The sequence below is a fragment of the Oreochromis niloticus genome, linkage group LG5 (genome assembly GCF_001858045.2).
Source record: "Oreochromis niloticus isolate F11D_XX linkage group LG5, O_niloticus_UMD_NMBU, whole genome shotgun sequence".
NCBI classification, from domain to species: domain Eukaryota; kingdom Metazoa; phylum Chordata; class Actinopteri; order Cichliformes; family Cichlidae; genus Oreochromis; species Oreochromis niloticus.
Window position 1 is genome coordinate 35,597,883 of NC_031970.2, and position 25,098 is coordinate 35,622,980.

Sequence of the window (25,098 nt, forward strand, 5' to 3'; positions counted from 1 at the left end):
CACTCGCGGTCAAAATCCACGCAGAGCTGGTGTTTCCCAGGGATCAGGTTAACACATCTGGCTTAAATCAGAGTCTAAAAATATAAAGAAAAACAAAAAGAGTTTTAAAACACGCAAACTAGCAAAATATCAAAGGAGCATAACATAACAATAATAATGATATGAGATACCTGATGAGGAAATGATAGGTGATGTAGACATGTAATGTATAAGCTTTCACGGGAGTTAAACTCGAGCTTATATATATTTTTAAAGTGTATTGTACGTGGGATAGGCTCCAGCGCCCCTGCGCAAGCCTGAAAAAAGGATAAGCGGAAGCGAATGGATGGACGGATGGTGTATTGTACGTGTTACAAACCACTGTGATATTTTTTAAATGAAAGGATTGACAGAATGGTACAAAGGAAAATGCAAAAATGTAGTTAGAGAGGAAGATTAACACTTACCGAGTGATATGCACATAGGGAAAGCAAGTCACTTGGATGAGTGACGAAACGTTTCTCCCAGAAAACGCTATGTCCAGATGAACAGAATCAACTTTTGGAGATTTATTTCCCTGGATGATTGAGAATGCATCAAGACGACGCAGTTGTTGTTGATCCCTGGTTCACGGTTGTTGCGAGCTCGTTTCCCGCGGGCTCTTCTGCACTTCGGGCGTAGCGATGAGGCTCAAAACACCCCAATTAGACAAAGTAAAGGCGATCCGCGGTGTGAGCGGACCAAAACTTTCACCTGCTTTTAGCTGATAGAAAAAGATTTTGCTCTCTCTCACACCAAACGCGATAGAGACGGCCAGAGCGTCAGGTTTACATGTAAAGTCAATGGAAAGAGCGCGATGACACGCGATTGCGCGTCCGGCGAAAATTCGGAAGCAGATTTGCGTCGCGAAAACGCCAAAACTCGTGAAACGCGCGTCAGTGTAGCGCGTCTGGCGCGTTTGACTCGCGAAAAAAATCACGCGCCTCAGTTTTTGTGTTGCATTTTGTGCATACGCGTGTTTCGCCTCTACCGCTCGAGTTGGAAAAATTTGAACTCCAGCTCAAATCGCGCCGCGTCAACCAATCAGGAGCCTGGTGACGTGGCTGTAACCAGGTCAAAGGGACAGATCAAACCAAAGCCCTTCATTCTTCAATGGAGGGAAGGCTAATCAACGCCGTAGCAAACAACCGGAGCTGTACGACACCAGCTGCTTTCTGTACCGAGACAGGAATATAAAGGACCGAGCTTGGAGGAAGATATGTGAAGAGATCGGGCAACCTGGTGAGTTCATTCATTTCTCTTTTTACATTTTTCACTGACCCGGGGAAGCCGCACAAAAGCTAGCAAGCCACCGCTATTTTCCCACTGATGTACAAATACCGTTCTGCCTTTATGCATGTTGTCATATAGGAATATATTTTGTTTATTAATAAACGGCACACAGTGGTCCCGCTCATCCGTCACTGCCTCGCTTTTTCGCTGATTTTTTTGCACAGTACAGCATTGCATTCTGCAGCCTGATTGACAAATCTCCTCCGTGCTGTGTCTCCTGCGCTTGTCAAATTTATCATGTTTTGTTTTGATAACCATCACGTCCAATAGATAAAACAGCACAAAAACACTCATAACTATGACCCTCATTCGGAAATAGACACCTGCACAGCGAGGGAAAAAGGCGCACGAAAGTGGCAGGCAGATGAAGACAAAACACGGCATAATACTTTTACGTTTTGCAATCTACAAAGGTTTGCACTTTGAGAATCAACTTGTGAGAACTGTGACTAATGTTCATGTGTGTGGGGAAAAAAGTGTATAGAGTGCATGGCGAGGGGCTCGTTATTCTGACAACCCCTGCTTCAATAAATGAGGGACCACTGTATATACTTTCTCTATGACTATTGTATTCAACCTGTTAACATTTAATATTGTCTTGACAGAACCAACTGATTCTGCAGCAGAGCATCCCCTGTTGCTTCTCCTTGCTCCCCAGTCCCTGAGCTCCTGCTGCTGCACCCACAGGTATGCAATTGTAGCATCAGATGTACAGCAGCACTGATAGCTTTTTACTCGGTGGGATTCCCTTGTGATCACCTTTACTAAATATCTACAACTAATCTGATTATATCCTGTTTTTTGTTTTTTTGTTTTTTTTTTTCAATGTTGAAATTAAAATCTAGTAGCAGCCTTCTCATTTCTTTGTGTTTTGTGCTGTTTTACAGGCCCAGAGAGGAGGACAGCTCCGAGGCAGATGAGGGACGGGTCCCAGGACGGTCCATCGGCGGTGGAGCTGGCCATCCTGGTGTCCCTGAAGAGGCCACGCCAGTCTCCAATGGAGCATTTCCTCCTCAGCTTTGTTCCTGCTCTGGAGAGCAGCTGGGTCCTTTTTATTCCTGTCTCTCTGTAAATACTTATATTTTATATATTTATGTTTAATGTTTTTCTGTTTGAGAATTTTAATATTATTTCAAATAAATTTTTATAATGACTAATGTCTCAGTTCTACTACACAGCAAATGTTGGCACACGACTTGACACATGTAGAATTTATTTCATATTATACTAATGACAGAATATACTAATACAGTGGGATGCAAAGGCTTGGGCAACCTTGTTAATAGCCATTATTTTCCTGTATAAATCGTTGGTTGTTACAATAAAAAATGTCAGTTAAATATATCATACAGGAGACACACACAGTGATATTTGAGAAGTGAAAAGAAGTTTACTGGATTTACCAAAAGTGTGCAATAATTGTTTAAACAAAATCAAGCAGGTGCATAAATTTGGGCACCACAAAAAAAGAAATGGAATAAATATTTGGTGTATATCAATGTGTGTGTCTCCTATGTGATATATGGGGCGCCTTTGTCTGGACATGCTTCCCATCCAGAGCTCCACAGCAGAGAGGGAAGTTCCAGCACTCCTGGAATCCCTCTGTGATGGACCGCCAGTCTCCAGGTGAAGGCACAGCCATGAAGTCGTCTACTAGACAGTCCCAGATGGCCGTCGCTACCTGGGGGGTGATCTGGCACACTGTGGACACACCGACTCTGAAACTGAACGCGATGGTCCTGAAGGAGTCCCCGGTGGCAAGGAACCTGGACAAAATTCCAAAATACTTTTGTGATGTCAGATTTAAATTACAAAACGTAAATCTTACATAAAACATTTTGTAATTATAAGGATAATTACATAACATATATTAGATATAATATAAAACAGTTGTGTTTTGTTTTAACTTTAACATATCATAATTTGATTGGTAGCAACTTTTACCCCTACAGTGTGCCAATCACTCATAATTCCTAGACATGTGAATCAGGTAGGAATGAAGTAAGACATTAATAGAAATAAAGAGTTGTATGTTGACATGTAGCCCTTTCCTTGCTTAAATCATTGTTAATATTTTTGAAAAATTAACCTGTGATAAGACAGCTTATCAAGATAGAATATGCTAGATAGAACCATATAACTAAAGATGAACCAAACTGTTCACAATTTTATCTAGCTCTCAGTTATAAGAAAGGCTGCTGACCCCTGTTATAGAGTCTGACAGCTGCGGGGATTATATACAAATATTCAACTATACCAGAATTAAACCAGGTCTAAATAAAAAAGAAAAAAGGAGTGAGTATCACTACAAAGATTAACCCACAGTAGTCCTCATACCACAGTTTGATATCAGCAAACACCGAGAGCATACATTGATAGACACCACAGCCATGCTATCATTGCTAACACTGATAACAGCATAAATCGAATTAAATCGGGACTTGATGAGAACTGTCGAGTATCACTAGAAATATTATAAACAGTCGTCTCCATACCACAGTTTGCTATCAGTAAACACCGACGGCATTCACTGTTAGCATACCACAGCCATGTTAGCAGTGTATAAATGATAGTTTAGCATATGTTAGCACAGGTATCAATAAAGGACTACCGTATTAAACACTTTTACTAACCTCAGGCAGATGGACAGGCGCTCTGCAGGTGGGATTGAGCGCCTGTAGTTGGTGTCTAGGCGGGCGACTCTGGGACCGACGCGGGGCAGCAGGTCCTCAAACTGGGCGAGTGAAAGACGGCGATATCGCTGAAATCGGCCGTCATCCAGGCGCAGCTCCTGGAGCAAATGGTGAAACTCACCAAAGTGCTCACGCCTCTGGAGGACCTGATGGACCCAGGTACGGCGAGGACGTCTTTTTCCCCGCTGCTCTGCTCTCCACAGTAGATAGAGAAGGGAAACTCTCTCTTCAAGCGCTAGCTCGACACCTGCCATCTTGCAAAGATACCGTCTGGCACAACTTCCTCCCACATCCCTCCCACATTTCCGGTTCACGCGCTTCAAAATATGCAATTTTGAGGCGCGATGGATTTCTGTTGGACACGCGTCGAGGTGCGAATGTGCACGCGTCAAATTAGGGGCGTTTGGGGCGTTTTCGCTCGCGCCTATCGCGTTCGGTGTGAACACAGTGTTAGGCTGAAGGCATAGCCCCAAAATCGGAATCTCTCTTGCATAGGGTTTTTTTTCCGGTAGAAAAGAAGAGTTACATTTAGGCCTAAATGTTAAATTATTTAACCTGAGTGAGAGCCAGCTGTCCATGCTTCCGAAGTCAGATGGCTTGTGAGAGACCGAAGCAAGTCTTAACCTCTGCGGGAGATCATAAAAATCCGAGCTGATTGGCTAACCGGGGGTGCGAGTGGAGCCGCCTCTTTGTTATGTGATTGGCAGCGGGGCAGTTAGGTACACCTGGGAGGCGGAGTTGGTCTCCGGCGCAAATTTCGAACGAAGACAGAGAATCATTAAGGATCAGATACAGCGAGAGTAACAGTGGAAAAGCTGTGCTCTGGCTGCGGTTCGGTGCGAGTAAGAGCGAGGTAGAACTTAGACTCTGCGCTGAATTTTAGACGGAGCTAGTGAGAGGGCTGGTTTTGGAGAAAAAAAGACTAAAGATTTTTTCAGGATTTCCCCTGTTATCGAATATAAGGTTTGGGGTATAGGATTGTTCCCTAGAAGTTATTCTAGGGGTTTTTTGTTGGGAGTTTTTTGGAGAAATACGGAGGTTTTTTTCTTTTTCAGGAGTTTCTCCCTGCTTATTTTGCCTAAGGATCGGGTGGGAGCCGCAGGGATTGCGAGAGTTTTTTGTGACTCTGAGTTTGATTTTAAATTTCTTTGTTCGGATTAAAGAAATGCATATAAATTGAAATAAAGTTTTCCCCCAAGGCATGCACCCTGTATGTCTGGCCATACTGAACGTTACAAAAGCACAAGTTTAACTAAGCATTTTTACTCTAGTTTAACACATTTTGACACATAAACACTGACCCAGAGCCACATGCACGGTCCCAGACACAGGCGCGCCCACGAGCAAGCACAGACACACAGCCTCGGGCGCGCTCCCGCGCGCTCATGCGCTGACCCACCAGCAGATGGCGTTTTTTAAGCATAAAAAAGTAAAAACAATTTTTAATGGCTTAAAAATAAAAGGATGCTATTTGATATAAAAAAAACTTTCTAAATAATCAATTAGTTCTTTTTGGGGGGAAGAAAAAGCAATGAGCTATGAACTAGCATATTTTGGATGAATATCATACTTTTTATGAAAATCATACTTTTTATTACTTCCTTTATTACTTTATTACTTCCTAGGGTGATAAGGTTTTATTGGGGGCCATAAATCACTCAGTTTGACATAAGGGGTATAATATCCCTCCTTATGTGTCTTATAGACTTCTTAGACTTATTTTCAATGTGTGACTTATGAATATCACTTGTATGTAGAATTTACTTAGATTAAGGGGTTAAAGTGGCTGAACAATCTGGAACGGCGTTCCAACACCTTCAATTAAAATAAATCTGATAGACCGTATTGCTACTGACTGAGTGCTGAAGTCTGGCATTGATACCAGTAATGAGAAAGTAATTACATCCAATGGTCCATTTGCACACTCAACAAATTCCTCTTTCCCCACCATCCCTGTAATACATTCATAGTACAGATGTATGAAGTTGTGATCTTGGCATTTTCACATCTAGCTCGCTCTACAGAAGCCAGGAAGAGAAAGGAAAACATGTTAATTTCATGGAAAGAGACGGAGAAAGATGTGTTCACATGTTTAATCCTGACCTGGTTGCTCTCATTGAGCGATCATGTGGAGCAGACAACAACATCAAGAAATATTTGCCAAATATTTCTGCCAAAACATCTTAGCAAACTTGTTCTTTAAAATTATTTAGGTTGGAATCAGCATATTGGAACATCTTGAACATGTTAGCCTGTTAAAGTGGGATCAGCTTTTCTACAACTTTTGATGCTTATAATTCACTTACATGACTGAAAATTCTATTTCAAGCAACAGAATGGGCAATTAAACTAGCAACAATCAGTACACCCTGCTACGCATTACATAGATGGGGCTACAAGTGCATATAAAATAACCTCAGGCACTTACTCTTCTCTAAAACTCATCAAGTAATTCAGGCTGCTGGTTGGGGAACTCCAGTCGGTTCAAATTCATGGAGTCACTCATGTAATAATTACATTCTTTCAGTCTCCCCCAGTGGTAGCTCTTTGTACTAAGGCCAGCTGTTGTTACAGTAAAATTAAGTTACTCCATCCACTACTTCTATAACAGCACTGAAGAGGATGGAGGACACACATTTGAAAGCCCTCATAGAGGTATGCTTTTTTTTAATGCATTGGTGATTTGTCAAATTGTACATACACACAGTACAGTTTGATTTAAAAAAATATTTTAGGTTTTTGATACAAGGCAGTAATTACTATCCATTGCTCTTCCTTTCCCTTACTTGAATGTGTTAGTTGTCACTATAAATATTCAGGAGATGAGACACATGAGGCCATGGCCGTGCCATTAAACCTTAATGGACAAAGATAAGATAAGAGAATGTAAGGACATATTTACATTCTCTCCGTTCTCCGGACTGTCATTAGTTCGATAGTGTTTCTGAGTTTATTATCTTTAGTTCTTGGTTCTTTCTTACTTATGTTTGTTTCCTTTTTGTGTCCTGTCTGTCCTAGTCTCGTCTCTGTCTCGTGTGTTTGTCTCTGTCATCTCCGCTCACTGTTTGAAGTTCACATTTCTTAGTGTGTGTTACTTCCTGTTTTTTTGACAGTCCCTCAATTTCATGTGTGTGATTCTCAGTTTTGCTTCCCTTGACTCGTCAGCTAGATTCTACTCAGCTCTGTTCCTCGGGTGTGTCCACTCTGCCCTAATTTATACCAGAACTTCAGTTAAACTAAACGTCTCATTCTGTATTCCAAAAGCAGAGAACAGGGCTTTGGAGTTGACGTCACGCTGCAGTGCATTGTGGGATCGCGGCGCCACACACTGTGTTGGAAGCAGGACTGCCAGAACAATGCTTAAAATCAGCGCAAAAGACAAAGGGCTGTATCGCGACCGATTGTGCCCAGACGCCAAGAGACGGTACTTGGAAAAAATAGCGTGCATTGGTAATGTGGACCCGTATGAAATAAGACAGTGGAGTGGAAACCCAGACAGCCTACCGCCGTTGTCCTATCCCGGTTTCTTCGCGTACCTTGTCTGTGGAGTCAGCGCATACACGGCGAATCATTTTCGGAATTATAAATTCCTGGAGGCGCACATCTAATTCACAAACGATTGGGTACAAGATTTGGCCGTTTTTAAGCCTCCACGTTGTGAGTACGTTGACCATATGACCAAGATACAGCCAGAGGTTGCACATAGCATTGACTTCTCCTCAGCAGCTGCCCCAAAAATGGCTCTAGATGAACGATTCACGATTGATGCCAGCTGTGCGTTGCCATGTAAATAGTTTGCATTTCATGTGTATGTACTTGCTAAGTACATGTGAACAGATCTTGAATAAAAAAAAATAGACATACTTTTCTTTTCTGTTTTATTGAAACCACTTTACAGAAAGTACAATTATTTACAATGAACTGTACATGAAACACAGCAGTTTTATGAATATTCAACAAGAGCAAGTTTCATTTGGTCCTGGTTTGACAACCACACTGGGGCACATATTCACCAAAACACAGCACACCTTAACAATCTTATCAAGCAGTGTTGTGTCTTCACCCTCACATGATATGAGTAATCAGATTGGCATTGTAGCGTGTAGCATTTTGAACTTGTTACGCAAACTACCTATTACTCGCTCAACATGAAATCTCAGGTGGGCAATTGCTCTCATTTCTTCAACGTCCTTTGCATCAAGTTGACAGTAGAGATGGACCGATCCGATATTACGTATCGGTATCGGTCCGATACTGACATAAATTACTGGGATCGGATATCGGCGAGAAAAATTAAAAATGTAATCTGAACCATTAAATATCAAAAAAGCACCTCACAAAACTTGCGACACGGCGTAACTCGGCTCATAACCGTAGCACGTCGGAGCAGTATGCATGACGTGATAGAGCGGCTGTGTGTATTTGTAGCCTCGCTACCAAATCAGCATTTCATCTCCGAGGAAGTTATCCCAGAGAGAAGTAAAGCAAGTGTGTAAGTTCATCTCTGAATGTTTGTAAAGCGTTCCCACGTTAAGCTTAACAACCGATATATGGAGCGACTGCCTCTCTCTCTCCCTCTCCTGCTGCTACTTCAATCATGAAACTGATCAATGATCAGCTGATCGGCTTTTCTGTCGCGAGTCCGTCTCTCTTCTTTGTTTTTGGCCCACTTTGCACCAGAAAGAGGAAACCAGCGGCTGAACAACAGCAGCACGTTTAAGCTTGATAAGCTGTTGTTAGAATGTATTTAATATTACTTTCTACACCAGGATCCTTTTCTACGCAGCTGACGGCTGGTAACTGTGCAGGGGCGGATCTAGCAAAGTTTAGCCAGAGGGGCCGATAGGGCATGAACAGGGAAAAGGGGGCACAAAGACATACTTTTCTTTCTTATTCTCATTTAAAATGTCTCGCTTTTAATAAATAATTATCTGAATCTTACACCCAAAGTTTTAATCTGATGTAAAATGTGTAGAAGTCCATTACTGTATATAGTAACTATTAAGTCTATGTAACCTAGTAAGCTATAGTACTTTTTCCTTTGGAAAGATACCATCTGTGCAGTCTGCAATTCTGTAGAAGAAAGATGTTGAATCTATTTAATTATTCTTGAAAAATAATTTATTTCTGTGCATTTTTTTCACCCTCCATCAAATTAAAGTTGATTATGTCGATTAAGCATCATGAGGTGGAGGGTGGGGGGTGGTTCCCTATTTTTTTTTTTTGCTGGGAGTTTGCAACCCTATTAGTTAGGTTGCTTAATATTTCTGCTAAGTACTCTTTAAAATACCAGAATAGGGAGGATGGAGTAGGGTTAAGTTTATTAGATTGATCAGTGTTGCTGAACTATGAAATATTTTGGGTGCAGTGTATTTTTTACATACAGGTATAACAGAATAGCTTTAGTGTTGTTGTTTATTTAAACTTGAGTATGAACTTATACAAAATGCAGCAAGATATTAAAAAACAGTTTTATTGATTAAAAAACACACTATATCGGATTCATATTGGTATCGGCAGATATCCAAATTTATGATATCGGTATCGGACATAAAAAAGTGGTATCGTGACATCTCTAGTTGACAGTAGCCTTTTGTAAACGCAGGAATCTTGACCTCTGCACACATCATTCCTACAGCATCTCTGATGTCAAAGCCTCTGTCAGCCAATACTACATCCCCCGGTAACAGCCTTTGAAGAATCCCACATCTCTCGGTGATGTGTTTATCTGATGCATGTTTGCGTGCCGGTCCCAGTTTGACACAGGTATGTCGTCGTGCCCCGTGTGCAGCGTTGGAGCCCAGTATGGATTTGTTATATCCATTTCATATGCTGGTTTGCCTGCAATAATGCCAAATAATAAGCTACTCTATGGGCTCAAAATGTGGTCATAAATGTTTTGTATTTGTAAATCAGGATTTGTATGTGTAAAAAGAATTTGTGTGTGGACTTAGCCAAAAAAACACCTGCAAGTCACAAGTACGAATTTTGACCCTATTTTTCTTCCTTTCATCTGATTGGTCAATGTCATGTCAATCACAAATGTAACAATCCAATCAGAGAACAGATGGGTTTGGCTGTCGGAGGGGCACTTTTTTGAACTGCAGGTCCTTGAAGGGAATAAATGCCCTTTTACATGCCAACCCATCGTTTTCCTTCATCACCACGAAGGAAAACAGTCTGTGGTCGTCCGAGTTTGGTGATTTTTGTGTCACAGGTCTACGTGTTTAATACAGGGACTTCCACAGCCTTTTCAACAGCGCTGCGGACCGCGGGGGGGGGCAGTGTTTTGGAATTAGCATACATGTTTTTATTGAACATTTGACGAACTAGCAAAAAAAGCAGAAACTCTTGTAGAGGACATAAAGTCAGAGCTAGAAACGACAAGGAGCAGGTGCATCTAGTACAGGTAGAGCTGCTGCAAAAACCCACAGAGCTCAGCAGCCAGCGCAACAAATTCTGGATCCTTGGCTTTTAGTTAGCAGTTAGCATTAGCAGCACATCCTGCATCCGATGTGAAAGGACTTTTATGCTGCGCACTGTGACTCACAGCAATGGTCCCGGCTCAGCCCTGACTTTGTGTTAAACTAATCCTAAAGTAATAATGGTATTTCTAACCACTGATATATCACAACTTTATCCTTTCAACAGCTGCAGACCTAGCTGCTATCGGATATTTATATAGAGATCCTCCAGCTTCAAACTGTATTACCCTTCAAGGACCTGCAGTTCAAAAAAGCGCCCCTCCGACAGCCAAACCCATCTGTTCTCTGATTGGATTGTTACATTTGTGATTGACATGACATGGACCAATCAGATGAAAGGAAGAAAAATAGGGTCAAAATTCGTACTTGTGACTTGCAGGTGTTTTTTTGGCTAAGTCCACACACAAATCTTTTTTACACACACACAAATTCTTTTTACACACAAATCTTTTTTTACACACACACAAATTCTTTTTACACATACAAAACTGATTTACAAGTACAAAATATTTATGACCACATTTTGAGCCCATACTACTCCGTCAACATGACGTGGTTCTGCAGCATCACACATTAGGATGTTTTATCTAATTATCTATGACCTCAGCGCATTCAAAATAACACTAAAAGCCTTTTAAGAGAGATATGAATTTATTTAGAACTCACCGGAAAGAAAATGCCGCGAGCAAACCAACAACAAATTGGGGATGGCAGAGAACTCGATATCCGCTCGTCTGACCGCTGCAATCCAAGCCTGATGTCTTCGTTTAGTAATATCGGATACATGAGATCCCTCCCGTTGCCTCCAGGAGGGGAAACGATGAAAAGAGAGCCCATTTTCCAGCTTCTTGCCTTCCCTATCGTGTGATCTAATGTTGCAACCGACAACACAGCACGTACGAACCATAGCTGATGCTTCCGTGTGCTTTGTTTGGCCTACTGTCATGGCGGGCCTGTGACATCACGCTCCAAAGCCCTATATCCTTTTACTTGAAGCAGCCCTGAGGATATACTACTGTATATCCTCTGCAATGCTGTTGGATCTTCAGAGGAAGCTATTTGACCCATATCGTCAGAGAGCAACAGAAAGATTTCATTTTTTAACACTGTCTTCTTCCATTTTTCTGTGAGGTTTAACACCTCTTCTATGACCATCAATGCCTCTGCTGCTAGAGCAAACATTTCTACCTACATGGTGATTCATTCTCCATATTTCACTGACCATTAATCTGACACCAGATCTCTTAAACCCACACAGATGGATTTTCAATTACACAATGCCAAAGTGACTACAAAGCAGCAACAAGCAAGCAGCATCCATCACAAGCCAGCACAGTGAAAGGGCTGATAACACAGCAGCAGCAGCAGCTGACACATGTGTGCGCACACCCTCACGCTCACATAAAGATCACACATAAACAGTCTAGATATCCATGCATGCAATCTCCTTGCCTCTACAAATGATGTGTGCTTACCTCTTATGGATCAGCATCTTTAGTGAACCTTCTAAAATCTCTGTTTTTCTTTATTTTATTTCAGTGAGCCACCTCACAGCTGACAATATATAGCGCGCAATACAGATTGTAACTGTCTTTGTCAGGTAAAGAAGCAGACGACACAGTTATGAAGCAATACACGCATGCAACTGTGAACAGGGAAGAAAGCTGCAAAAAATCGACAGCTTATCAGCTCATTTCTCTGTGCACTGGAATTGTGAACATTTTATTATCCTAAGACAAAATACTCTCCACAAGCAGTGACAATGTTTCAGAGTTTTGAATGGCAGATCCAGTTTTTACCTGTGCTTTCCTGCAGATCCTTGCCTAATACATATTGCATCATGCCCATGAAAAATAGCACTCATTAGTACTTGAAGCTAATTACCTCTATCAGTTGACAGGGAGATCTGAGGAGAGGTCTCTGTCTTATCAAAAACTCCTGAACTGTCATAGTCAGGAGTTTACTGGTTTACTGGTCAAGGTGGATGGTTTTGATTTGAGACTTGCTCAGCCTCTGACAGTGCCAAAAAATGGACTGGAATGTACACAGTGCTTATAACTAGTTACTTAAAGCACTTCAGTCTTTACCCACACAGTCACACTCTGATGGATGCAGAGTAATCGAGGTTTTAGGCCTTTCTACAACATCCTTAATGCCTTCTTTCTTTTCCTCTTTTCTTCACATTTCCCTTTTTTTTAGTCCTATATTTCTATATTCTCTCTGTATTTGTTGGGTTCCTTTATAAAAGAAGATGATCCAAACTCAAAATCAGAACGATCAGAACAGTCTTTCTCTGTTAAGCCTGGTTCAGGGGTCCCAAGAAAGTGAGACTACTCTGCCACTCCACTAATAATAGTTACTGGACCTATAGGCAGGGGTGCACATAAGTCGTCCGCAGGTGCGCATGTGCTGTCAAAATAAAAGACGCGCACCAGATAAGAAGTTGCAATGCGCGTTTGCGTACATATAACAGGCAATGTTTTTGTCCGCTACAGTGGGATTTTCACGGCATATTCTGCACCACATCTCTGTGCATTCATCATTTGTTTGAAGCCAGCTCACCTCCTGCAACCACTTTTCCGAGAATACGCGCTTCTTTTGCAGTTCGGACTCCTGACATTTCTTTGGAGGTGGAGGAACACCAGAGTAATTGCTTAAAGGAGCTTGTTTCTTCGACATCTTTAAGAGCTCTAAACAAATGTCTGTCCTCCTCCAGAAAATCTTGTGTACACAAACGCGAGTTGCAGCTTCTTATCTGGTGCGCGTCTTTTATTTTGACAGCGCATGCGCACTTGCGGACCACTTATGTGCACCCCTGGTTATAGGCCATCAGTTTAGCTTATCAAAAGAGTGAGGTCAACTGAAAATGTCTGATCACACAATTGTTACATAGTGAAGGGCAACAAAAAACTTTTAACACATGGGAGGAAATCTCCTGTGTGAGTATCTTCCTTCCAGTTTCCTCGATCTCATCCTGACTTTCCAGGCCCTCCAACATAATCCAATAATGGACACTGGACCCAAACCTATCTTCCTCCTTCTTCCCATGCTGCATGTGCCTTCTTATATTCCTCTTTAGCTTTTTAATGTAGGGCTCCTATTGCGTCATTAGTTGGGAGTCAGCTGGACTAATCATACCAACACTTCTGCAAACCAAAACTGATGACTTTGAACAAATCTGGAGGAAATCAACATAAATTACATGAAGACATGAAGACACACAAACTGTATAAGAACTGTAACCCAATGTTCACCTATTGTGTCACCACAAAAAAGACAAAATAAAGAGAGTAAAAAAAAAAAAAACAGAGCATGCACGCTAACCTTTGGATTGGTATATGATTAATATGGCCAACATATTATTTGCTAAGCCACATAAAACACATCTTTGGCCTTGCTAAGACATTACAATTTAAAATCTCACAGTTCAAAGACATCCTGTAAAAGCTTAAACACATCCAATAAGACACATGATCACATCTGACTTAAGGGAAGACAGAAAGTGAGAGTCATCCTGTGTTATTAAGAGCTTGAAATCAGATAATGTGTTTTAGAAGTCTGAATGTACCCCCCCCCCCCCCCCCCCCCAACACACACACACACACACACACACACACACACACACACACACACAGTCCTTGATATAACACTATGCCTCATGGCCTCATCAGATGATGTATAACAGATCTTGGAAATCTTTAGCCAAGATGAACTGAGCCAAATTCAATAATAATTCATGTTTGATGGAGCATCTTTAATATTTATATTAATAAGTAGGGGCATTGCTTGTTCTTAGTTGAGAAAATCACGCTCACTGTCAACAGCAGATAAATGGGATAGAGAATCCTGTCATCTCACACATTCATATGTACACTTCTACACAAAACCACACACATGGATGGATGGGACAGGGCTGTAGCCTGGCTTACTGTTTGTCAAAGAGTGAGAAATGACCAACATCAATCCATCCCCCCCACCTTATCCTTGTCATGGTGGGGCTGGAGCCTATCGTAGGGTGAGAGGCAGGGTACTCCCTGGACAGGTCACCAGTCTGCTGCAGGGCTTACACATAGAGACAGACATTCAAACACAAGTTCTCACCTAAGTTATATGAAACAAACCTGGAGAGAACCCATGCAAACTCCACACAGAATGACCTCAGCCAAGTGGTGGAATCAAACTCAGGACATTCTTGCTGGGAAGCAACAGTGTTAACCTCTACACCACTGTGTTGAACATAAACAGTGACAGCACACAAACCTGCACACATGCAGCATTGCAGTGTAAGCCATGAGGTAAAAATACAGTGCAGTCCCTTGAATGTATCACTGTGTGCGGTGGCGGGATATTATCAGGGCATAGTAATGAAGAATGGTCCCAGATTACACACAGCTTTCTCTAAATAAACCATAATCAGTTTTGGAAACTTCCAGTCCCCTCTGCCTGCAGCAGGGAGGTGATGCCAGACATAGCAATGCAGCGAGGTGGAAGGATGGGCAATGGAGTTTTAAAAAAGATAATAATATAAGCAGCAGCAAAGCTGAGCACTTATCTATTTATCTATCTTGTTTGTTTCTTTTTGGTTTTTAGTGTTCAATTTATTTAGATCAGGTGAAGTTTATTTAGGAAATAAAAGAAAACAGAAATGCTATACAAAATAAAGCAGAACACACTTCGATATTGCTGTTTCAGTTACATATCGAAAAGGAGTGGGAAGAAGTGCATTCTTTTAGACCTGAGTGCAGCATATGACACTGTTGATAATATAATCCCATTAACCTGCCTGAAGACATGTCAGCATTCAGGGTTCTGCTCTGAAATGTTTTGCCTCTGAGTTAGGGAGCAGAACATTAATGTTACGCTGGGTAACCAATACTCTGCAATACCTCAAGGCTCTATTCTGGACCCTGTTTTATTCTCCCTCTACATACATATACATCCGTATTTCTAATATAATATATATACTAGATAAAGTATAAATTATCATCATCACATCATCATGTTTTTGTGACTCCAAAGCTTTACCTCCACACAACAAAACCAATACCTCTAGTTTTGAAAAGTTAATCATACAATCCAAATAAGCATTAAATAACAACTTTCTAAGGAGAGACATTCACTCAAATTCATCCTTTTGCCTTTCTTTGTGTCTCATGAAGACCACATCTTTACACCTCTTTTTGAACTGTTTCATGTTTGGACACAACGCCACACTTAAACTGTTCACTCACAGTTTCACTCCACGCACAGAAACACCAAAATTTTTCCAGGTAGTACAGCTTTAAAGTTACAAAACCCCTTAAATTATAAGTTATCTTGGTTCATTTAATCAGTATACAAGCACACCAGCCCTTTTCATCTCCTCCTTCACTATATCCATGAATTTTCTTCCTCTTTTCCTCCATCTTCAACATCCTTTCTCCAGCACCTGTGCCTCCTCTCCACACGTCCAAACCATTTCAGTCTAAATTCCCATCCTTTGCTGTCCCTCTGTTGCGCTCATTTCCAATCCACCTTCATCACTCTCAACAGGATCTTAGCTTCTTCAGTTCTGTCAGCTGCACCTGATGCCTTTCTTTCTTTCTTTGTTTTTACAAATAAACGTGTCATTATCTTTTAACATGTTTTATCATATTTATGTTTTGTAAATTAAAACAATTTTAACTTATTTATGACATATATATGTTTATATGTATAGTTAATGTTCTGCATTTTAAGGTGGTATTTGCTGTGACTAAGCAGATGTTTTAACATTTGTAATCAACATACTAAAGGAGGATTACTTTTAAGATTTGTAAGTTTACTGAATTAATTGTCCATTCATGCATGATTTTCCAATTCAGGGTCATGGGGCTGCCTAACCCAGCTGTTATAGGGTACACCCAGGACATACTGCCAGTCTGTTGCAAGGCTGTTAAATCAACCATATTATATTAAAAAGAGAGCGAGGGAAAGAAAAGAGAAGGAAAATATACAAGACCTGAAATCCTAAGAAATCTAGCAAAATAAGGACAGAGTCTCAATTGTGTTGTGAGTACAATCTATCACTGACTGTAAATATGAGAATGAACAGATATTAACACTCTGTACCCAATAAACAGCAGCCAGTGTAAGATGCAGCTGTTACAAAGAAGCTGCCATTCTCCACATCAGAGGCCAACATTGAAACCAGGTCACATTTTATATCCACAGCCTTGTACAACATACACACACACTATTACAAGTTTAAGGACACTTGCTTTTATTCATACAGCTTTTCATTCATACAGTTCTCAGCTTCATACATCCTGCAGCTCCAGGAATTCTGCCTTATACCACACACTGAACATAAACACTGTCTAAAAGTCAGCAAAGACTCTGAATGCTTATAAAGTTGTTATCTCCATGCTTATTGGGATCATCAGATTGTTGAGCTTTCCCTTAAAATGTAAAGGACACTGTGAGCTTTTTCTGTTCTTAGCTGACACCGTGTAAACAGTAATAAACTAAATTGACCTGAGGCCTTTCATGAGTTTTGAAGTAGCAGGTGATCCAGAGACATCCATAGGACCTCCGTGTATGGACTATTTATAGTCCAAGTGTGGATGCCTTTTCACACTGATTTTAGATGTCATTTTTACACTGCTTCTACAGCCTCTGTAGTGACTGTTTCCAGAGCGTGGAGGAGATGTTTTCTGTGAGCCATCAGTGCCAATTTTCTGTAGCTTTATTTACACTTTTGTATGTGTCTCCAGTCATCATCTGTGGCTGACACAATCAAATGAAGTTCTTGGAAAACGATCTGGAACCGTATGCCACCCTCTAATATGGGACTAGTCTACTCGTCTTCAGCTTGTTCGGAGTGCTGCAGCTCGACTCTTCACAGGACACGTAACGCGACCATATTTCCACAGTTTGGCTTGTTTACATTCTAGAACTGATTTTAAGATTTTATTGCTTGTTTTTAACTCTCAATGGATTAAGATATTTTCACTAAAAATATGCCAATTATTTTTTAATTGTTCTTTGTTTTGTCATTGATCTATTATGTGTTTTATTCTATTGTTAAATGTCCCTGAGTGTCTTGAAAGGCACTTTTAAATAAAATGTATTATTATTATTATTAAATAGACCTGTTAGGTCAGCTGATAAGTTGCTTCTGACTGTTCCTTGAAGCAGACTGAAACACAGAGGAGACCGGACCTTTGCAATTGCTGCGCCTAAACTTTGGAACAGTCTGCCTCTTCAAATTAGGATCTTTCCAACACTTGACATTTTTAAATCCCATCGTTAAACACATCTTTACTCCTTAGCTTTTAATTGTGACTGAGTTTTGTGCTGTTCTCTTTGTATGTGTTTGTTTTACTTTTTACTTTGTACAGCACTTTGGTCAACCTGTGTTGTTTTCAAATGTGCTTATAAATAAAAAGATTGATTGAATGTTTTCATACACATCTTACCCCAGAGATCTACAACGGTGCAGGCATTGACAGAGAAGCATCCGTGTCTGAAGGAGTCAAGATTTTTTAATGGAAAATATCGATGGCAGCAAAACATGAAATACAGATCTGGAAACCACTGGACAAAATAAAATGTACTGGCAAGCCCTGAAGTCTTGATAATCTCACTGAAACACAAACTGGAGGATGAGCAAAGAGTTGCTAAAAATATCAATAAAACAAAGCATGAGTGAAAGGCATGTAACTGAAGCCATACCAGCTCAGAGTCGCCCAGATTAGCAAGGGTCATGTCAGGTTTTGAGGAACCAGGAGCTCCCAATGAAAACTGGGTTACTGGAACAAAAACGATGTAAGTGGACAAGGGATAAAAATAAAGAACTTTTGGAATGCTATTAGGCAGGGATTGATGTGGAAACAGGATATGGGACCTATGAATTCTTTTACATCCAACCTCTAGAGTGTTTCAACATCCAGAAGATTCAACTGCTATTACAACTAGAAATTAACAATGTACAGCACAAATGCTATTGCAAGGGGAAGCCAGGATGTCAGGTCAAGGGTGAGATATCGTCATCCCCGCACTCTGAGATTTGGTATCAAGTCCCAAGAACGACTGGTACGATGAAGGCATTGAATGTGAGAGCAACTGACCTGAAATTGAAGACAAACTGGAAAACTGGACCCTCCGTGGCCTACTACCGACTACGGGTAACCTCCGATGTGATTGCAGCATTATGGACAATCCCTACTGTGATCATCACTGAAACCAACCAGCTGATCTCTACCAGGAGACTAGAGGCCAAGATAAAGGCAGCATGGAGGGAAGTTAGCCCACTATTGGAGCTGCAGAAAGGTGTGATGAAGAAAGGGATGCCTAAGAAGTACAGCAAGTGGTCTATCAGTTGCTAGTTGATCCTGTTCCGGAAGGTTACCACAGTAATTTTCCTGAACAGGATCGAGTAACTCTCAGAACATCCAGGACAGAGTGTCCAGTATGAAAAGTTGGACAGCACCAGGCCCTGCCATGATTCACAGCTACTGGCTAAAGAAGCTAAGAGCACTGCATGAGTGTCTAACAGCACAAATAAACCAGCTGCTAATGGATGAGAGGAATTTGGAATGGCTAACTGAAGGCCAAACAAGTATCAAAGAACAGAGATCAGTGAGTATATCAGGAAGACAGCCGCAACTGTTTAGGTTGAAAAAGAAAAAACTTGAAAAAGAAAGGGAGCAAGAACAGCAACCATCATGGAAGGATAGGCCCCTGAAAGACATTTATCACCAGCAGACAGAAGAAGTGTCTGATATCAAGAAATCCGACCAATGGCTGAAAAAGCTGGATTGAAAAACAGAGCCACTAATTATAGCAGCAAAGAAACAAGCTCTAAGTACAAGATTGATAGAGGCCGGGGTCCCACAATTCAGGCAAGATCCTAGGTGCAGACTGTGCATAGATACCCCTAAGACAAGTCACATAAGGCCGTAGTGATAAATGTAGTTATACCAAGTGATAGCAACATCAGGAAGAAGAAACACGAAAAGCTCGAGAAATACCAAGGGCTGAGAGATGAGCTGGAGAGGAGGGAGAATGGAGGGTGAATGCAACAGTGGTTTCCATAATATTTGGAGCACTCAGGGCAGTGACCTCCAAATTGGCTGGCTCCAGCAGATGACATCCAAGATGTCCATTAAAGTCTGGTCCAATCACCACTCTCTACCAAGCTTTACAACTTCATCCACAATTTCGCATAACTGACATCCAACCCTTCGTCCGACTTAAAAAGATTTTCATCACCCAGCTTTAAACTCCTGATCCTGTCAGATGCTCTCTTCATCTCCAAAACAGTATTTACGTACTTCAAGATTTCCCCTACTACATTTTCCTTCCTATCTGCAACATAGTAGAACAGCTTGAATGCCTGATCTTGCTGTCCTTCCACCTAATTGAATGTAGATCAATTATGGCTGATGTGATGTCACTCCATCACATCAGCCAGCTCACTTCCTTTGCCAGTCGTAGTTTCTGTATTTAAAGTCTCTACTCTCACCTCCACACTCATCTTTCTATCTTGCTGCCTCCAAATACACCTCCCCCTTCTCTTTTTCCTCTGTGTTAGCCAGGTGTAGCACAGTTTCCATCGGCACCCTGTCATAGGAGGTTGTTGTTAACCCAGGCCCTGACCCATCCAATATGGAAATGTCATTCTTGATGATTCAAATGTATAATTTAATCAAGATGTATACTCTTCCACACGTAATGCTCCTGATTAATCAGGAGTACACAGCCATGTAGCCATAAGAAGCTTCTTATCAAAAGTATAAATGTTCTAGCAGGAGAATGAATGGCTGCCAGTGGAACTGGGTCACTTGTGTTTATTGATTCTGTGACTGCTCATAGAAGTGAATCTGAAGTGTACAGATTTACACTGGTTTAGCCAGATGCTGTAAAACCAATCAGATGGCCTTTAAAGTGCACATGGATAATGATCCATACAAACTGCAAAAGCAACCGAGGAGTTTCTTCAGGAAAATAAATGTGATATTCTTCAGGTGGGGATTTGTTGTCCATGGCTCTAGACTTCAGGCAGACATTGACCGCAAAGGAGTTTTATATTAAACAGAAGCCTTATTTTTTACAGTATGTTAGCTTTTTTGATTATTTTTGTGACCCCGTAAATGGGGAACTATGTATAAAAATTGCTGTCAGAACACGAGCTACAAATCAAACATGGCACATCCAACTACCAGCAATAATGGCAGTGAGATGGGGCATTTCTACACTCACTAATTCTTTTTTGATTCTTCAGTTTAAAATTAGAGATTTAAAATGGGGACTACTGAAGGTTTTAAAAATACAGTAATAAGTACGGTGTTGCTAATGTTATTTGATATTGTCCAATAGAAAACCCAAGGTGTGAATAAAGAAAAAAAATCTTGCTATGACATAAAAACAGAATATTCACTAGCTGTCTCTTGATTGTTTTCCTCTGTGGCTTCAATCCTGCCCACCATTACATCAGGATCTTACATAAGAGCTGCAATCAAACATGTCCAGAGGGACAGCAGGACAGCAACACAAACGGAAACAGTCACCAGCTCTGTTTTTACCTACACGCTCCTGCACTCTCACAGGAATGACAGGAAACCAATTAGGCCTGAATGAGCATGCAGAAAAACACTGAAAGAAATAAAGTAAAAGATCATTTATGGCCTGAGGCTGGCATTGCATGGATGGTGAAAGATTAATGCTGCCCTTCTGAAGAACTAAAGGCTCTAAAGGCACAGAGAAAGTGACTTTTTTTCTCCTCTGAAGCACAAGTAAAATAAAAAAGGGTCCTGAGACAGCTCCAGGCCACAGCACAAAGAAGCAGAGAATGGCCAAGGAGGAAGGAATCATAAAGAGGAAGTCAAACATATTGTAATGCCAGTGACATAGAAGTGCTTTCACACTGAAACACAGTCACACAGTTTTATCTTGCTGTACTCATTGTTTTATAAATCATAACAAAACATATCACAGGTCACCTAAATCTGCCCACTGAATAACCACACTTTCTCGATGCAGTCCACACTAAGAATGGTAACAATTTAATAATAAACAATAAAAGTTTTCCAGCCAATACCTGGGTTCCATCAGGTCGCTCTTGTTTTGAAGCTAATCGCCTATGAAATCATTTTTTTTAACATAGAGCAAGAAATTCCCATCTATCCCTGCATTTATAAAATGACAGCTATCTTGTTGTATACATGTAGCTTGGGGGATGTTTAGTAAGCATTTGGAGTGATCTAAACATCCAAACCACTATTTGAGATGTTGTTGGAGAAAAGACACAGAACATTACCTTCATTTTCCAGCTTTTTGATTTTTAGCTTTTAGATAGCCAGATTTTCCACTGCAGGTGAGACAACAATCCCTCAGCACACATTCCTCACCAGAAACAAAGCAAAAGTAGATCACAGAGAGACACACCTGAGTATGCCCAGTAAGTCTCTTCAGGGGGGGCTCTTCGAAGTCGTATCCCACCAGTTCTTTGCAAACCTTGGATTGGGCTTTCTGACTCAGCTTGGCTTCCTGTCAACGCTGTGGAAGAGAAGAACACAGGAACAGGCAGGTTAACGTAACAGCTTCAGGAGCACTGTCTGGATTCCAGCTGGGTAGGATGACAAGAAAGCTGTGTCCTCAGCCACCCTCCACACAAACTGTCCAGTAGTCACAGGAGGAACAAAATTCAACAATGAAGGAAAACTATGCTGTGAAATATTCCAGCAATCAGTGTTTTCACATCATGTGATAGTGTTGAAATGTGTGCTCTTTCTTTTGATATATATAATAATAAAAAAAAAATATTTGGGGAGATCTTGAATGATTAATGATTCGTAGATTACCAGTTCAAGTTTGAGGAAAGTGTTAAAGGTCTACAAAACAGCCTATATACTTGGTACTAGCTTATGCAACACAATTGAGAAGCTCATCAGAAGGATGGCCCAGATCTGGTTCAGTGGACAGAGCAGTGCCAGGTGGCATTCGTGCAGGTGAAGAAGGCTCTCTGTGGGGAACCCTTGCCCCACACTCCTAAATTTTCACTTCCTTCCATCCTACAGTCTGATTTCTTGAACAGAGGGCTGTGGGCCGTTTTGTCCCAGCAGGTGGTTGTGGCTGATTCCCTCTCCCTCTCATTGGGAGGGGGCTGTTAGCTAGTCGAGTGATGGTGGTATGGGGTGGGGTGTGTACTGCTTCATGGGAGGGGTGGAGCAGTGGGTTTCACGGTGTGATATCAGGGGAAGCACACCAACACAGCTGACCCCCAACATCTAATCTGGCCTACCCTACTTGAATAAAATGCCAGGACCTGACGAGTGAGCTGTGCTGCACTCGAGTAAGGCAGCTGGAAAGCTGCACAAGCAGAAAAAGATTACTACACTTTAAACAAAATATTCCTGTGGCTGCAATGCTGTGTCCTTTGAGTCCTTTCTATCACAATCACATAACATGAAAATCTTGGAAAGGCTGATTCTACACCAACTGAAACTTGAGATTAAAGACAAACGTGATCCCAGGCAGTTTACATACAAACAGGAGACTGGGCCTGCTTCAATCCCTTTCACATTTTACACAGCAGACTTCAAATACAGGAATAGTTGGATGACATTGCCATTGTGGTGTGGATCACAAATTGACAGGATTATGAACACAGGAATCTCGTAAAAGCCTTCAGTGACTAGAGTCACAAAAACTATGTCATACTGAACACCTCTAAGACCAAGGAAATGATAATAGGTTTATGAAGATTCCCCTCTCCAGTCTGTGAAAGTGTGTTGGGGTGGAGATAGAGGTGGTAATAAAATACAAATATCAAGGTTTAAACTTAGATAACAAAATAGACTGGTCCCTGAATACAGATGAACTATACAATATGGGGCAAAGTTACCTCTTTATATTAAGCAAACGAAGAACTCTTGCGATTTGCAATAAAATACTGCAGGTGTTTTATCAGTCTGTGATGGCAAGTGTGCTGGACACACTGGGAGAAGTGGTGGAAAGATGCACCATAAAGAGGTTAGAAGCCATCCTGAATATCGGATCATCCACTTTATATCATCTTCATGGAACACAAAAACCCATAAGTACTGGAAGACTCCTCTGTCTTTGTTGTAAAACAGAGAGATACAGAAAATCCTTTGCACCCACAGCCAGCAGGCATTTCAGTTCTCATACAAATAGCAAATGAACTATGAATTTCCCCCTGAGATCTTATTCTTATTGTCAAAAGTTTTTTTGTTTCTTTGTTTGGTCTTTTACATTTTAACCAACTCAACTTTGTTTTTAAACTTCTGACATCATAACAGGACACAAATGAAATAAAAACACACAAAAATAGAGATCCAAGCTTCCGCTTGTCCTTTTCAGGGTCGTGGGGGCACTGGAGCCTATCCCAGCTGTCTTAGGCGACAGGCAGGGTACACCCTGGACAGGTCACCAGTCTGTCGCAGGGCAGGCCATTTTATTTATATAGTGCCAAATCACATGGTTTTTTACTATGTGGATTATTTTTTAAATTAATTTAAATGTAATTTTTTAAACAAATTATTACTTTTAATTTATTTAAATTAAATTATTATTCTGTGAACTTTGACTTCCCATAGTGAAGAGAAACTGAAAGTTTTGTTCATTGTACTAGAGTTTTTGATACAATCTGACACATCTCTACACAGTGACACCTAATGGTCACTTTTGGTACGATCACATCTTGACATCAATACACATAACAATTCTTTATTTATTTATAGCTGACTATGAATAATTAACACAATGACCAACACAAATTTTGGACTAATATCCAAACAAACAACGGAAGAAAAACACAGAGACCCTTACAGACAACAAGCTGTGTTAACAATGTGCTTCAGTAAGAGAGGCTGTTTCCGTTGCGATGCACAACAAAGCAGTATATAAAATAAAATATATTGCTTAAACACTATTATGTTCATTATGACAATTACATAGTTCTGTAGCTGTTTTGGGTATGAGTCAGCTTCATTTAATGCAGCCTTGGAAGCCTCAAAGAACTGATTCTGAGTCCACATCATCAGGTTTGCTAAAAATGGTTCAAACCTTACTTATTGCACTTTTAGGTATTATTTTATGTTGTCGGATGTTTTTTGGCACAAAATGCAGTTTTCTTGTCGAGCACAGCACTTTATTGTAACATGCAGATCTTCAACATGCAGTGGCTCCCAGGTGGTTTCTCATGCCCTGCTGTTCTTTCCCCTCTCCTCCTAAAAGTGTGTGATGTGATGACATGTGTGAATAAACTCGCTGTACTGAATTTATTTTTACTTAAAAGTTTGAAAGAATAAACTCACCTGAGCTGACAAAGCAGTGGTCTACGTCTCTCACAAACACATCGCAAAGATTGCAGCAGCAAAAAAGATCAGGCCAAATCGCATGAGTGAATTTGCGCAGGAGAACTGCAGTAAGTATAGGATGAAGAGGTGTGCTGTACGGGGTTACAGGACTAAGAAACAAATTTACGCATCAGACAAAAGAACACTTGCGAATGACCATGGTTCAATCACTGCAGTGTTCCACACCCAGTGGATTTGACTTTATTGGCCACCTTGGACACACATGTGCTTGGCTTTTGCTCTTTCATTGCCACACGTTTTCTT

At 40.9% G+C, this 25,098-nt stretch overlaps 1 protein-coding gene across 6 annotated transcripts in view; it reads right to left on the reverse strand.

The window, feature by feature from the left end:
* Positions 1-25,098, reverse strand: part of LOC100709248 (receptor-type tyrosine-protein phosphatase gamma) — a 403,846-nt gene that overhangs the window by 275,269 nt on the left and 103,479 nt on the right. For all 6 annotated transcript variants that reach the window (XM_025907530.1, XM_025907531.1, XM_025907528.1 and 3 more), the window contains exon 2: positions 21,899-22,009. In XM_025907530.1, coding sequence (XP_025763315.1) covers positions 21,899-22,009 — 111 coding nt within the window. The remainder of the gene's footprint in view (positions 1-21,898; positions 22,010-25,098) is intronic.